The sequence below is a fragment of the Convolutriloba macropyga genome, unplaced genomic scaffold (genome assembly GCF_964194025.1).
Source record: "Convolutriloba macropyga unplaced genomic scaffold, txConMacr16.3 SCAFFOLD_4458, whole genome shotgun sequence".
Taxonomy (NCBI): domain Eukaryota; kingdom Metazoa; phylum Xenacoelomorpha; order Acoela; family Convolutidae; genus Convolutriloba; species Convolutriloba macropyga.
Window position 1 is genome coordinate 6,972 of NW_027453162.1, and position 14,584 is coordinate 21,555.

The following is a 14,584-nucleotide window of genomic DNA, read 5'->3' on the forward strand; positions in this document are numbered from 1 at the left end:
GGTCCTAAACATTACAAAAATTTTGTTGAGCTATTGTCTGCTTTTTTTCTTGAAAACATTTAGCTACAAAGTTATTTACATGAAAACGAACTTACGTTAAAACAACTGAATAACGCCACGTTATCAGTAATATCGTCATTGCAATTAAGCTACCTAGTTTCCTTCAATCAAGAAACGTGGCAATATAGTTCAGCTGCGAAACATGCTTTATCTTAAGAATTGCAAAAACTCTGACAACTCTTGCCTAACAGTGTTTTATTTTCGACTGCAGTGGTGCATTGCTGTATAGTCCTGCTCTAGTATGTTGCTGTTTCAGTATGTAACGCAGAGAAATTAAATAAGTAATTGCTTTTCCACATTTGCAAAAAAGCAGAATTATGGAAAGAGTTTTGGTCGACCCAGGATAAGACTATGCTCGAATATAAATTCCAATGAAAAGACATCTGCTTGACCTATTAAAAGAATTTTGCTGGAGCGTAACTAAGAAGCTCAACTGCGTAATTCAGGTCAATCTTGACCCCCGTACAAAACTATTTGGTTTCTACCAGGTTTAGATCTGTATTTGGGATATATAGTCGTATACTCGTACATAACGAATAGAGTAACCTAGACGCATCTCGAATTACTAATTCGGGATTAAAAAGGCATATTGCTTGATAGCTTTTACCTATATCATAACCCTTATAAGCGTGGTATCTAAATAAGGTTTCAAGTTATTCATAACACAATTAATAAATCATGATTTTGGGGTAATTTGAACAAAAAAAGAGCGATCGACCGTCTTAGACTCAGCTAGTTGCCAAGCAATGATGTTGGCATTCAATTTTGCAACCATGTTCGCTAACCTTGTCTTCCGAATAGGAGTTGAGGTGATCGTAAATCAGGTCAAGAATAAATTCTAGAACTTTCTCGTTTATTTCTGAATCCCTGATGGGAAGAAGAACTTCGATTTTACTGTCTTCTGGAAGCCCAATCTCAATGTTGTTTTCTCCTCTCGTGTGTGGATTATACTGGCACAATCCATTTTTGTTTCTCATATGAATATTTTTTTCAATTTCAATCTACTGCTCAATTGTCTGCTCGGGCGCGAAATAGTATCTTTGTCTTGCAAGGTTCGGACAGTTTTTTTAAGAATCGTCCAAGACGATGCATAGTCTTGCAAGATTTTTGCACAAACAACCTGGCAAGTTGCGCATGTTCTTGCATAAGATCTGATCTTACTATAGTAAGACAAAGAGCAAAATAGGTATCAAAAAAATGGATTTTAAATTTGGTAAGCTTAATTTAAAGCTTAATTAAATTCAATAATTTTAAGTTTGAACCAAAATAATTTTTAAAACTGATTTGAATGCCTTAAAGATGTATTACTTGTTTAGTTGATAGAGTTACGAATGTCATAAATAGTCCAAAAATTTTCTTTGAACGAGAGCGAACTATGTGACAGAAACGATCAGGCTTAAATGATAGAAGATTCTTTGGTTTTGTAATAAAACGCACTAAACTATATCAAAATCCATCATCATTGTAAAAAACTTACAAGAAAATCCTTGTCTTACAAAACATGGTGGAAAACTCATACATAAATCGGTCTGATCTCAGGGTTAATTCTAGGAGGTATGGTCTGGTCAAAAGGAAAAAGAAAATACATTCTTCTGATGCTTGGCCAAAATGAATACTTCCAAGACACTTTTGAACAGCTAGCCAGTTTACAGGAGAGTTTGTTTCGTGTAAGACATGCAGTAAAATTCGCGGTTACAAAAGGTGGGGATTCGCAGTCACAAGAATTCGGATGATAAAATTGCATTAAAAATTTAAAAATAACATAATTTTGCAAAAAAATGGTCCATAATCTGAAATGCGTTCAAGATGCAGTAACCAGAAACCGATTTACTGATGCAAAAATTATCTAAACTTTTACAAGATTATGAACAAACTTGAAAGAATTTCTATTTTATGGAGCTAGAGGAGATAGTGTAACTTTCTAATTATTGCCAGTATTAAAGAGAATTACTATGTCTAATGATAACTATGTTTTATAAGATTACGACTAAATGGAATTTGCCATGAAAAATGGTGACGCAAAATCAACGTTTCTCGACCACAACCTGTCACCTGGCCACATTATCACGTGGTAAGGACCTCTATATTGATCATGAGCTGAGACAGATTTGTAGATATTGAATCCAAATTTGTTCTGAAACCACTCGTGAACAGATTCAACCATTTGCTGAAGCGTTGTGTTCATGAACTCTTAAGCAGCAACGTCAATTCCGATCTGTTTGTTGTTGTCAATTTTAATGCAGGGGGAATGTTTTCTCTCCAGGTGTTAGGTGTCTTAATTGTTTACTACAATCATTACCACCGGAGTTAAAAAGTGTAATTGTTATACGACCGTAATTTTTTCTTTATATAAGTAATAATCTTGCTCGCTATTTACATTATTAGTGCTGATCGGAGGATATGTCTATTTGACAACTTAGTAATTCAGTTAAGAATGAAATAGAACTAATTGGGAAAGATTAGAAAAGGATAGGATAGAGCTCAATCGAAGGGTCTGTTCATTAATTAAGATTATGGTGAGGTTAAGATTATGGTGAGGTTAAGATTATGGTGAGGTTAAGAACGCATCCAATTGAGTTTAAATTGACAACTCAAGACAGTCTGTGTAAATTTTTATCGATTTTACTGCTGGAAGACGTTAAATTTTGTACAAGTTGAAATCGTTTTCTGAAGGCATAGTTAAATTGCTGCTGGTAATAGTTTTTTCGCTCAAGCGGAGTGAAGTAGGAAATAATAGGAAATTGAAAAAATAATAGGAAATATGGAAGATAACAACGACACAGGTGCTGTGTTCTTAGATCTTGCAACAGCTTTCAATTCAATTTCACATGAGATCTTTCTCAAGAAAGCTGAAAATTTCTACCTCTCTCAATCAACAATTTTACTTCTCAAATCTTTTCTCGAAAATCGAACACAATGCGTAAAACTGGGTATTGATTTATCAGATAAAATAACTATTAATAATGGAGTTCCACAAGGAACTGTGTTAGGACCTCTTATTTTTCTGTTATATGTCAACGATATTTCTGAAAAGCTGGAAGGTGAAACTGATGTTGTTCAATTTGCGGATGACACTAGTATTATAAGCAAATTTGAACGTACTGAAAATATTCCACAAAAAGTTGAAAAAATGTTAGAACAAACACACAAATACCTGACAGAGAATCAACTCAATTTAAATGCCGATAAAACAGCGATGTTATTTTTACAAATCATACCAATTCGGATCCAGAGTTTTCTTTTAATGGCGAAGTTATCAAACCAGCTCATTCATTTTGTTATCTGGGAGTACAAATTGTTTCAAAACTAACCTTTGAAATTCACCTGAACTCAGCTCAGTTTTAAGCAAAATGGCTAATGCAATTCGTTCTTTGTATATTGTAAGAAATCAATAACCTTTGAAAGTAAGAATTGATGTTTTCAAGTCAGTTGAACTCTCTCATCTTTCTTTCAGTGGCGTATTCCTTCAAACTGTTACAGAGCAAAACATAAACCGCATAAACAGGCAAGTTAAATGGGGAATAAAAGTTTGTTATTTTCGTCAAAAATTTGACCACTCCATTGATCTTCTCATTAAGGATCGTATCCTGCCAGCCGAATTGTTTATCTCAAAAGTTAGCCTAAGGAAGCTACGAACAGACATAAGACAATGGGAAACAACCGAAAATTTTAAAATGTTTTCTAGTCGCCATAAAGCTAGACAGAACAAGAGAACAAATCAAATTATTATAAAAAAGAAAACGAAAACGAAGTGGAGTAACAAATCCTTAATCTTGAAAAATGTTCAAAAATGGAACAAATTACTCTCGTCAATGAGAACTTTTAACAGTAAAACTTGCTTTAAAAATGTTTTAACCGAGTTTTTGCTCGATCAACACAAGAAAGTACCCGTTAATAGACAAATAGGAGCCTTCAAATCCTATTTTCACCTATGAAAACGAACAGCCACAATTTGAAGATTTGTATATTAATAACAATGCTGATTAATTTATTTAACATTTTAGAGCATGTAGATATCTAACCTTAGGGTTATAGTCTGAATAATTTACATGTTTCAAAAAAAGTATAGCAGATAAAAACGCGACTTAATTGGACTTGTTTCTCCGCTGTTATGTTTTCCCTCAACTAACGACGTCCAGGCTCGTAGGTGTTTTCCTTTGACTCAACGCCAAAATTAATAACAAAATCTCAGATTAAATTTTTAGGTCAATCGTGGAGTCAGCTAGTAATAATCTTTTTGCTTCAAACGTGGTCTCTTATGAGCAACATGGATGGCTACAGCACCGATTATTCTGCACGGGTATCAATAGCAGGAATTAATGAGCTGCATAGCTAAATCCATACAGTATTTAATAAAGATAAGGAGGGGCTATGAATAAATTATAATTATGCTCTAATTAGGAGCGGGGAAAAAGTTTAAGGATCCAATCCGAAATCACACTCAGCAATTAGTAGAACCTGAGATCATGATTTTTAGATTGTTGATGCATTGACAATTGATGTTTTAGGATTTTGAGGTAAATAACAACTCATTGAATTTAGTAATAAAGCCAAAACAGTTCTAGGCGAATAGGAATGCAGCAAATTTTATGAAACACAAGGACACTAACTTGAAAAGAATTCCAGTTTTTCCTAAAAATGGGTATTTTTCAAGCCAATTTGGTTTGTACCTATTTTGAACCTGTTACTTTGAAGCGATTGATAGTTTAAGCTGAGAATTTTTTAGGTATGATTGCAGCGAAAAATTAAAAATCCGGGACGACCCGATTGGCAAAAAAATAACAGGATTTAAGCAGCCAATTGAGTTTAAATTGACAACTCAAGACAGTCTGTGTCAAATCATTCTCAAATTTGATTAACTCGACACTTTCAGATTTTGGGTCTCATAAATCTTTGAAACATTTTATAGACTCATTGCCTGATAATTTCTTGAAAAAATTTTTAGCACATTATTATTTCGTAACCTGGTTTTTCCTAATTTTTTTGACAACGAAAAAAATTATCTCATCGGTTACAAGACATAACGTTATTTAAATTTTGACTTGGTCGGAGTGAAGCAGACGGGAGTTGTGCATAGTCATTGCGCAAGCACCGTCTGGTATTCAAACATTAAAGTTGGCGCAACAAGAGAAAAACAAATGCAAATACAGTTATTATAACACGTTGAATCTAATTTTTTCTTGGAATGAAACCTCAAGATCAATGTTAAGATTTTGAGACTCTGAGATAGTTTTGTTCTTTCATCTGCGGAGAATTTGAAAAGTTCTTTTTCTAGATTTTCCATTTATAATAAATTGTTGAATTGATTGTGTTTAAAATGGGTTAACGGGCAAAAAGATAAAAACTCTACAGTGCTTGCAAGCAAGCAATGACTGGTATGATTAAATGCATAGCCTGCCAAACGACGTGGTTTTGGTTTATATGGAAGTCCAAAATTCAATCTTTTCAGAACAGAAGAATACTATACAATGCGTGGTAGTAGATATGTGGCTACTTTTTAACTGATTTGTTTGCATTGTAAACAAATTTCTCCGATGGAATGCGTTACATTTCAAAAGCAAGAAATAGTTTTCATTTAAGAGGTTATTGTCTTTTCTATTAAGGGAAGAGCTAGTGTAGTCTAAAAATCAGCGCAGGTAAAAAAAATAGCAAGAAAAAAGAAATGCGATAGGATTTGAAGATCCACAGCAAACTTGAGAAGTTGAGAGACAGTAGTACCCGGACTTCAATCTCATAGCATTTCAGCGCTGAACCAGGACATTTCAAGAGTAAAAACGGATCTTTTCCATTTGTGCCCCCCCCCCCTATTGTAGTGGGCACATATTATTTGCACCCCCAGATGCACTTGCCATATTTTTACATAATGGTTTACTATGTAATGGGCCGTGCTCTGTAACTGGGGGGTGCATAACGTACTGGGGGGCACAAACGGAAAAGATCCATAAAAACTTATAATTCAGTTCTGAAACATTGCATTTCCAGAATATTTAAAGATTCTTTATGGGCAGTTCTTCTTCATTATGATTATAATGAGGTCATTGAGATAGCCCAGACTAAACTTATCCTGTGCAGTCTGGAATTTAGTCATACCACAAATTGAAGTCTCAGCAGAATAATGTCTCATGCTTTTGTTACCTATAACTGCTAATTACTATAGTAGTATACACACTATTTATATATAAGCTAGTTTGTAGGCAATTATCACAAAGCAGGTCTTACTTAGTGGTTACGACTTGCTACGCAAATTAAATGTTACAAGTACCCACGCGGAGGTCCGGCTCGCATATAAAGCAAACATTGTTGGCGGGAGTTAAGCTGTGCATATTATTTTTCATGCAGTAAATGTTACTCAAAAACCAAGATTGGATCGTGTAAATTGGGACATGAACAGAGTACTGGCCATCCTAAAAAGCAGAATGTCTCTATACTGATTCAGCGCTGATTTACTCTGCCACCAACCTCCGGGAGCTGAGATAGAAAATGAAAAGCAATAGTGGTTATTACTTCTGCTTTATCAATTACCAGCTTCAGGATTAGTTGTCTTTTTTACCAATTAACTAAATTTGAGAAAATCTAATTTAAAACATTGAACAAGAATGCTAGCAGAGAAGTAGCGAGATAGCCGAGTACCTAAGTAGCGCTTACTTCAACAATACAATCCATTTGGTTCATTATATTTGATCGGTCTGTTGAGCGACACAGTCACTGATCAGCATAGCGGAGACTCAAAAGATTACATGTCTAAAATTCTCATTTTTTCCTTTTCGGCTAAATGCCCTGTCGGCCAATTGTTCCAGCCCTGTTCACTGGCTCTAATCGAACTCTCTTTTTTTATCATAGAACCACGCACCGTTTCTGTATAAGCGTGGAAATTTTGTTATTCAGAATAGCTTCGAGACAATTTCTCGTCATGTCTTTCTCCTTTTAACTTACTGATTATTCACTATTGTTTAAGTAATGTAAACTTTGATTGACCCACTCTCGTAGAGTTTGGACAGCCAAAGGCAAATTCAATCAATATCAAACTGAATAAGTAGGCTTATTTTTAATCAGTGGTTTAACTTGTCTGGTTCAACTGCAATTGCCAAAATAAATGACAAGGGGTTTATCTGACAACCAAAAAAGGATCATTTAAGCAGCGAATCTCACCACACGCAACAAAATTGCGTCATGGTCGCCGACATTTAGATTTATTGACCAATCAGAACCCAGGTTTAGGTCCAGACCCAAATTGAGCCATGATCAGACCCGCTCGAACGCACACCCATGTGTTCCCAGACCAAAATTACAGGGTCTGGACAGCGGTTTGAGCGCACAATAGTCTGGACCAGGGTCTGGGCTCGATCTGATCAGAGGTCACTTCGGTCTGAAAGATCTGATCATAGTATTTATAGTCTTTTTTAAATAATCTGTCGGCGAAGTTTTCCAGCTTGTCTTCGTCGGATTAACGCCCTGTCAGGCAACACTCCTAGCACCATTAACTTTTGAGATCTTTTCGGTTTGTGCCCCCCCCCCCCCCTAAAGCTTAGTGAGTGCATATTATTTGCATCCTTCAGACGAACGTGCCATGATGATTTAATATGTAATGCCACGTGCTCTGTAACGGGGGGGGGGGGGGGGCAAAACGTACTGAGGGGGGGGGGGGCACAAACGGAAAGGATACAACTTTTGTTCGCTGCGATCAAGATTGAAAATTTTAATCATAATAATCATATGTGCAGCTGATATTAGCTGTCTGCAAACGTAAAACAAACAACGAGAGTTAAAATTGACTGGCTTCAAGGATCTTTTCCGCTTGTACCCAATTAATATGCACCCAGAAAATGGGGGGGGGGGCACAAAGGAATAGATGCGGTTTTAAATTTGTAAATTTATGAAGACACATAATGGTGCACTTTTGTTACAACGTTACAAAGGGTGGGGTAGGAATTTCTTGTAAACCTCTAAATGGATCATCTACTTCTGAAACCGCTTCTTCCTATCACGAAAAAGTTGTGATCGTTTTTCCCCGTAATCGCACAAGAAAAGGAATATATATTCATGTTTCCCCGATTTTATCCATTTTTTACAAATTAATAAATTATCTGAATGGCTGGTAGTAAACATCTTTCTAGCATTGTGTTCCGCTAGGATTTTCTAGAATTTTCTTGGTTACCTGAAAGGGTCGTATTACGAAATATGTCATGATTTATATGACGTCATGTATGATTTTTGTAGCATTGCCGGTGAAAGGTCAACCCGGGACGCCCTCAATCTATTCACCCCCCCCCCCCCCCCGTTCAGGACTCGAGTATGTCCAATCAAGCGGTTGCAGCTTACACGGGCCTAGGTTTTACCCTAAAAACTACCTTCTAACAACCAAGGACTAGGATATAATGCCTATTGACAAAAATATTGTAATTTCGAGAAAAAATACGCTCTATGTTCACCCTGTAGATTATCTTCATCCCTATTTCACTTGTTGCAATGGTGTTGCTTTTAAAAACAGAAAATGTCAATTTAAAAGCGAATAGTTATAAATTGACGTCACTGATATCTAGAGACCCCTCGTGATCAACAGTCGCGAATTCGTCCATACAGCTATGATACAACTGAGCCATTTTAAGCTCAGATGAACAACTGTCCTCTGGATTCTCGACAATCTTGTTGAACATTCTTGGCAACATACTGAGAGTGTTGACACTAAATTTGAGAGTAGTATCGAAGCTGTCCAAGTTCACTGGCTCGTTCGCAGAGTATCCTCCGCAAGCATACTCGTAGAAATCCTGTTGAGTGGATAGACCATGTTAAAAAATGAAAGAAGGTTGAAAATATGTTTAAAAAATATATATGTTTATCCAAAGAATGTTTAAAAAATATATGTTTATCCAAAAAATGTTTTATATATATATATATATATATATATATATATATATATATATATATATATATGTGTGTGTTTATCCAAAATGGATACAACAGTAGATATTGATTAGCTAAAAGCTAAAATTTCAAAAAGGAAAAAAAGTATCTCAAATACGGCCGTATAAAGGAACCGAGTTTCTTATTACTCGCTCCATCAACACATTCTTGTCGAATTTTATACACTAAAAAGTTTTAAAAAGTAATAACCAGCTTAATCAGAAGCAGAATTTTTTGCATTTTTTTTTATTTGATAAAGGTTTTAGAAATTTTACAATTCTCTGTAAAACAGTCTCATTGATATTGTGCAGTTTTGATTTGAATAAAAATAGAGATTTGATGGACATATTTTGTTCGATAGTTACGATAAAATATAAATAATTGTTTCCTTTAAAAATTGGGGGGCTCAATCAAAAATTGGTAGATCAGTACGACTTGAATAAAACAGCGATTCAAACAGCGATTTCAACAGAGAATCAAATTGTGATCAGTACTGGGAAGCAATCTGATTATTTTGAAACTTCATCCAAAACGCACTGTTTGCAGAGTTCTCCTGCAAACCAAAAGCACTTTTTATAATTATTTTTGTGCAATGTAGAAAAGCACAAATAGGTCCGAAAGATTTTGCTGAAATCGAAAGATCATAAAAAATTTGTTGATCAAATGTTTTTAGATCAAAAAGATGACAATTTTTACGCGTTGAAAGCTTACATGTTGCAATGTTTCAATATAAATGGTTGAAAGTCAGTTAGCAGATGTAAAATAACCTATGAAAAATATTATTTTGGTGTAGGATACCATTAAAAACCAGAATAACAGGTTTCGAATATAAAAATGTTTCCTTATCTCCTGTTTCTCTTATTCGCGTTTTCTCTGTGGCGTGCTAGACAGTTGATAGTACACCAACAAAGATGTTCCGTTGAGTATCGCGGCGTGTTTGTGTGTATGTATGTGTGTCTGTGTGTGTGTGCGTTTGTGTGTGTGAGTAGGTATCAGATTAAGATATATTTATAAACACCAAAAATAAGAGGGTTCGAAGAAAGTGTTTGCAATACATTTTTTGCTCTGCACTGTCCGTAAAACAAAACATTCTGATATCAGTGTTTGAAAGAACCGATTCAAAGGAGAACTCACATCTTCGGGGCTCTTGAAACATTGGCTATGAATTGCATTTCCTTTTCTCTCTCTCTCTCTCTCTCTCCATGCTCTCCAGAAAGATAGTAAAACGATCAAGACGACGAAAAGACAGTTGTAGTAAAAACGTAGAAGAGATCGGGAAAAAGAAGACTAAAAAGAAGATGAAGATGATGGCGAACACAAAAAAAAAACAGAAAGGGGAAGAATAATAAAATCTTCTAGTTGGACAACTCAATTTCCTTTAATCTCATCAGCAGCAACTGAATTGGAGCAAACTAAATTTTAAGTGAAGAGGGACAACCAGAGATTAGCAGAAGAATTCTCTACAGAGAAAGTGTTGTTGCTTGCAGAAGCTATGTTATAGTGACTGTCACAGAGAAGGTAGGGTGATAAAAACCAAATGATTGATGAAATCCCTGCTGATGAGCTGGAGAATAACTTTTGATAGATATAAATATTTTGTGAAGCGATTCATGTTGGCCAGATAAAAAAGATGAAAGGTTGTAAATTGTCTCGTATAATTGCATCTTAACGCAGTCAGCTTGAAAAAAGAACAAGCAATTCTACAATTGAGTACATTGTTTTAGTTTTTGAAGACAATTTGATAAATTAGAGTTTCTTATTGAACACTTTTCCAACAGGGCATTTGTCGGCAACTTTGCCGGTTAATTTTAGCCATTGATAGACTAGGCTGAAACACTTCTGTTTTCATTACCATGTTTGTAAAAACTAATTTGTGTCTGCCTAATTATACTCTGGTTGGTTTTTGTATTCTAATAAAAAGAGCCACTAGCCTTTGACGTCAACGTATACTAATGAGGAGTAGAGAAATCAATATGGAGTTTCATAAGCAACTGTAGTAGTATATTTGATAACACAATTAAAGTAATTTTTCAACAATTCAGCTAACAAAAAATTGATATTCCAATGACTTTTTTTGTAAATTGTTTAATTAAAGTATGAATGGAAAATGAACAGAAATAAATAATTGACTGTCAATGAAAAATCGTTAATTGACAATATCAGTAAAATTTGTTATTTGAGCCACTGGTTTGTCGCCTAAATTTAATCATCCAAAATTGCTTGATTGTTTTGCAAGATTTAACAACATTCCGGTGGAATTTTACAAGAGCAGACATTGTCTTGGAAGACCCAAATCCAAAATCCTCCAAAGTTTTTGTGGTTCTTGTCCCAAGATAACCATTTGTGTTTCAAGATAGCTATTCTTCTTTCTTGCAAGATATTGTAGGATAAACATTTGCAGCGCAAGCGTCTTGTAATATAACTCTTTGCAATAAATTTTCTATTCCCAGTCCTATAGGCAATCGCATAAGCAAAACGCTAAAATGGTGGCATTTTTTTGATATGTATACACAATTTTGCGCGCCAACAAGAGAAGCGTAGCATAAACATTAAAAAATTCTGGACAAACTTTATGTTCCTTTTAATATTTTTAATCTTGTCCTAAATTCAAATTTTCTCGCATCGTTTAAGGCGGATAGTAATTATTTCGATTGACATTTTTTGTCTGATGGTTTTCAAAATTATTTTTATTGATTTAACTCTGAGCTGAAATTTTGTTTTTTACAATGCCTTTAATTTTGCGAATCTTGCAAAGAAACCATTTGTCTTGCACCATCTTGCAAGATTATCATGCGGTCTTGTATAGGGTTGAGCTTTTCACACACAAAAATGACAAGCTAGGAAATGAAATATCACAATTCGGTAATTCAGGGGCAAACAATTTTAAGAAAATTAAGTTATTTTTCCACAAAAAAATAGATAGTTGGCCCATCCCGACCTCACATGGGTCCGCCTCTCTGTTCATGGCTGCCAAAATTTGTGCGCTTTCCGAGGCGTAATTGGGATCCAAATTGTCGTTCTTCTCTTCTTTAGAACCCAAAATAACCAAAGTCAACAAAATTCCAACTGCTGATAGGAGAAAAAGTGAAACTAGGTTTTGTGCTACGAAGAATGATCTTGACTTAATTCCACTCCAAAAATCAGTCATTTTTAAAATCTCTAAAATTGTAATCCAAAACTGATGTCAAATTGCTATTATTTGCAAAAAGTTTCTTCATTGTTTTTCCGTTAGTTTGTGAATTGTATTAGCTCAAAATACCATGCAATTTGAAATTTGGTATAACTTACGAATAAAATGCATGTAAAAATATTCAAATTTCGCAAAACTGGCAAATTTGTTTGTTGGAATCAAGCTCGCTGCTTCGAAATTTTTTCGTGTAAAAGAAAAACTTATGAGCAAAATTTATTTGCTAAATTTGTAATCTTTTAAGAAAACTTGCTAAAAAGAGTAAAGGTTTTTTAAAAAAAGGTTATTTGGTGTCAAGTTGTTTTGTCTCTAAAAAAGTCTTTTTATTCTTGCAAATAATAATAAATTAGACGTAAAGAGACTAGGAATAACAATAAGCTGAATGCTTCTTCGGTTAAATATTATATGATGTTCTCAAACGATATTGGAGTTTGTTTGACAACTACGCTCGACTTGATAGAGTTGAATGAGTAAAGAAGTTATTCTTTTATGATAACAAGTTCAACCCGACACCAGTCTAGCCTTAGTTTAAGCTCATTTGAAGCTATACCAGGTCAAAGAACGTCTGAGAGATTAAGTAGTTTTAGTAAATCGTCTTCAACTAATTTTGTCTGTCACTTTATTATTGCTGATATCGAAGTCTATTGCGAGTTTTGTATGAACTTGGGTGGGGGGGTTGGGGGGGGGGGGGTTTAGGGGGGTGGTTCATAGTGCAAATGAAGAGTAGGCGATGTCAATATAATGGAAATTCTCACAACAAATGGCACGCTTAAATGAAAAGTGGCTCGTACCACATCTGCACAGCCATCGGACTTGATTTCAAAAATGAATAGAGAAATTTTTCGGGCCGTATGATAATAATGAATTTAATAATAATAATGAATTTCACTAAACTTGGTTTCGCCAAGCTTAGTAAGTCCCTAACGGGGCTTGAATTTAATTTCCCTCAAACACTGTCCTTCCATATGGGTATGATTTGTAATTAAAATTCTTCTTAGCTAAATCAAATAGATATTCTTTGACTTCTCTTTTGAATTTGGGAGGACTTGAATATGGGTTATAGTTGGGAAAATCACGGGCCAGTGACATCGAATTGTTGAAGTTTGTAACTCGGTAGAAAAAATTAGATCGGCAACGCTGGCAATTACATTCGTTTGAGTATAAAAATATTTTCACTTTTGATCGTGTTTTCACAAAAATATTCACAAAAATTGACAGAATTACTGTCCCTAATTCAGGAAAAAAAGAAATTGTCCCAACCCCCAGGCCTGATTAGGAAAAATCAGAGCAATCCTCGAGCTTGATTCAAAAAAGATCTATATATATATATATATATATATATATATATATATAAAAAGATATATATATATATATATATATATATATATAAGTATAAAGATGAAACTATCATCTTTCGAATAGCAGCTTTTGAAGGTTTTTTTGACATTTGTTAGAATAAGACTAGAACTTTCAGGCATCTTGCGTGATTTCAAAAAAGTTCCAGCTTTGTGAATCGTTAAATTTTTTTCAGGATACGCCATTTAGTATTAAGGCTTATTTCAACTCCAGAACTGCGGTTCAAGTTGTCATCTCCGTTCATGTTTTCTTTCATAGACAGATTCTCGTGCTGTATCTTTACTCTGCACGTATTTTTCAGAAAAAATGAGGTCTTTCCTATTGTAGCCCCGACCCCCCCTCCCCTAGCTTAGTGGTCATATAACCTATAGCCCCCCCCCCCCATCTTGCTAATCATACCTTAATGGAGGGGGGCTATAATTTCATTGAGGATAGACCCAAAAATGATTATTCTGAAAGTGTTCTAAAGATAGTTACTATGTTCGGTAAGAGGCAAAGTTTTCTGCTCGAATCATTAGTTTGTGCTAACTTTATTTTTGAAACAGGTTCGATTAGCTGGCAATAACGAGAAAAAGCACGTTGAACTTAACTTCTTTCGTTTTATCAATGGACAGCTCCTAACTTTGTTTATTCATATTATACTCTGAATATTATTAATAATTAATTGAACTATGATGCCAAATAGATTTAGTCAGTTTAAACGAATTTTTGTTTTACGATTTGACTTATTATCACACATTGCTTCACATCAAATTGGCTTTTAATTAAAATTTACAACAATACTACGAAGAATGGAGCGAATTGTGTTCAGTCCACGTGTTTAATAAAACTTTACGTTTCTGAAAAAAAAATGCGTTATGCCATTCGCATTTGTTCTCAGTTTTTCTGGTAATTTTTTTGTAAAACACACACTGACCGCGCAAAATTAGTGAGTTATTTAGTATCAATCATAACTAGCTTCTGGTATTAATTTACACGACTACGAGCCAGTTTTGTAATTATTGTTATTAGCTATAACAGCTACTCAAAAGTATTATTCTTTTTGCATCTTTGTTGATAACTAGTGGAGGGGAGTAGGAG

The 14,584-nt window shown here is 34.6% G+C and overlaps 1 protein-coding gene across 1 annotated transcript; it reads right to left on the reverse strand.

Moving 5' to 3' along the window:
* Positions 1-507: 507 nt before the first annotated feature.
* LOC142358093 (endothelin-converting enzyme 1-like) lies at positions 508-12,576 on the reverse strand. The gene is made up of 6 exons (XM_075409562.1): positions 12,501-12,576; positions 11,900-12,139; positions 8,591-8,825; positions 2,063-2,250; positions 846-1,010; positions 508-606 (listed from the first exon to the last, which is right to left on the reverse strand). Exons 2-6 carry the CDS (start codon positions 12,107-12,109, stop codon positions 508-510), a joined length of 897 nt encoding a protein of 298 aa, XP_075265677.1. The 5' UTR covers positions 12,110-12,139; positions 12,501-12,576.
* Positions 12,577-14,584: the final 2,008 nt, after the last annotated feature.

Excerpts from the sequence above, each read along its gene's own strand:
- LOC142358093 (XM_075409562.1), bottom strand. The coding sequence starts at position 12,109 with ATGACTGATTTTTGGAGTGGAATTAAGTCAAGATCATTCTTCGTAGCA. Across the intron at positions 8,826-11,899 it reads GAGAGGCGGACCCATGTGAG|GATTTCTACGAGTATGCTTG; the intron begins GTCGGGATGGGC and ends TCCACTCAACAG. Across the intron at positions 1,011-2,062 it reads TTGCGTCACCATTTTTCATG|TATAATCCACACACGAGAGG; the intron begins GCAAATTCCATT and ends GGATTGTGCCAG.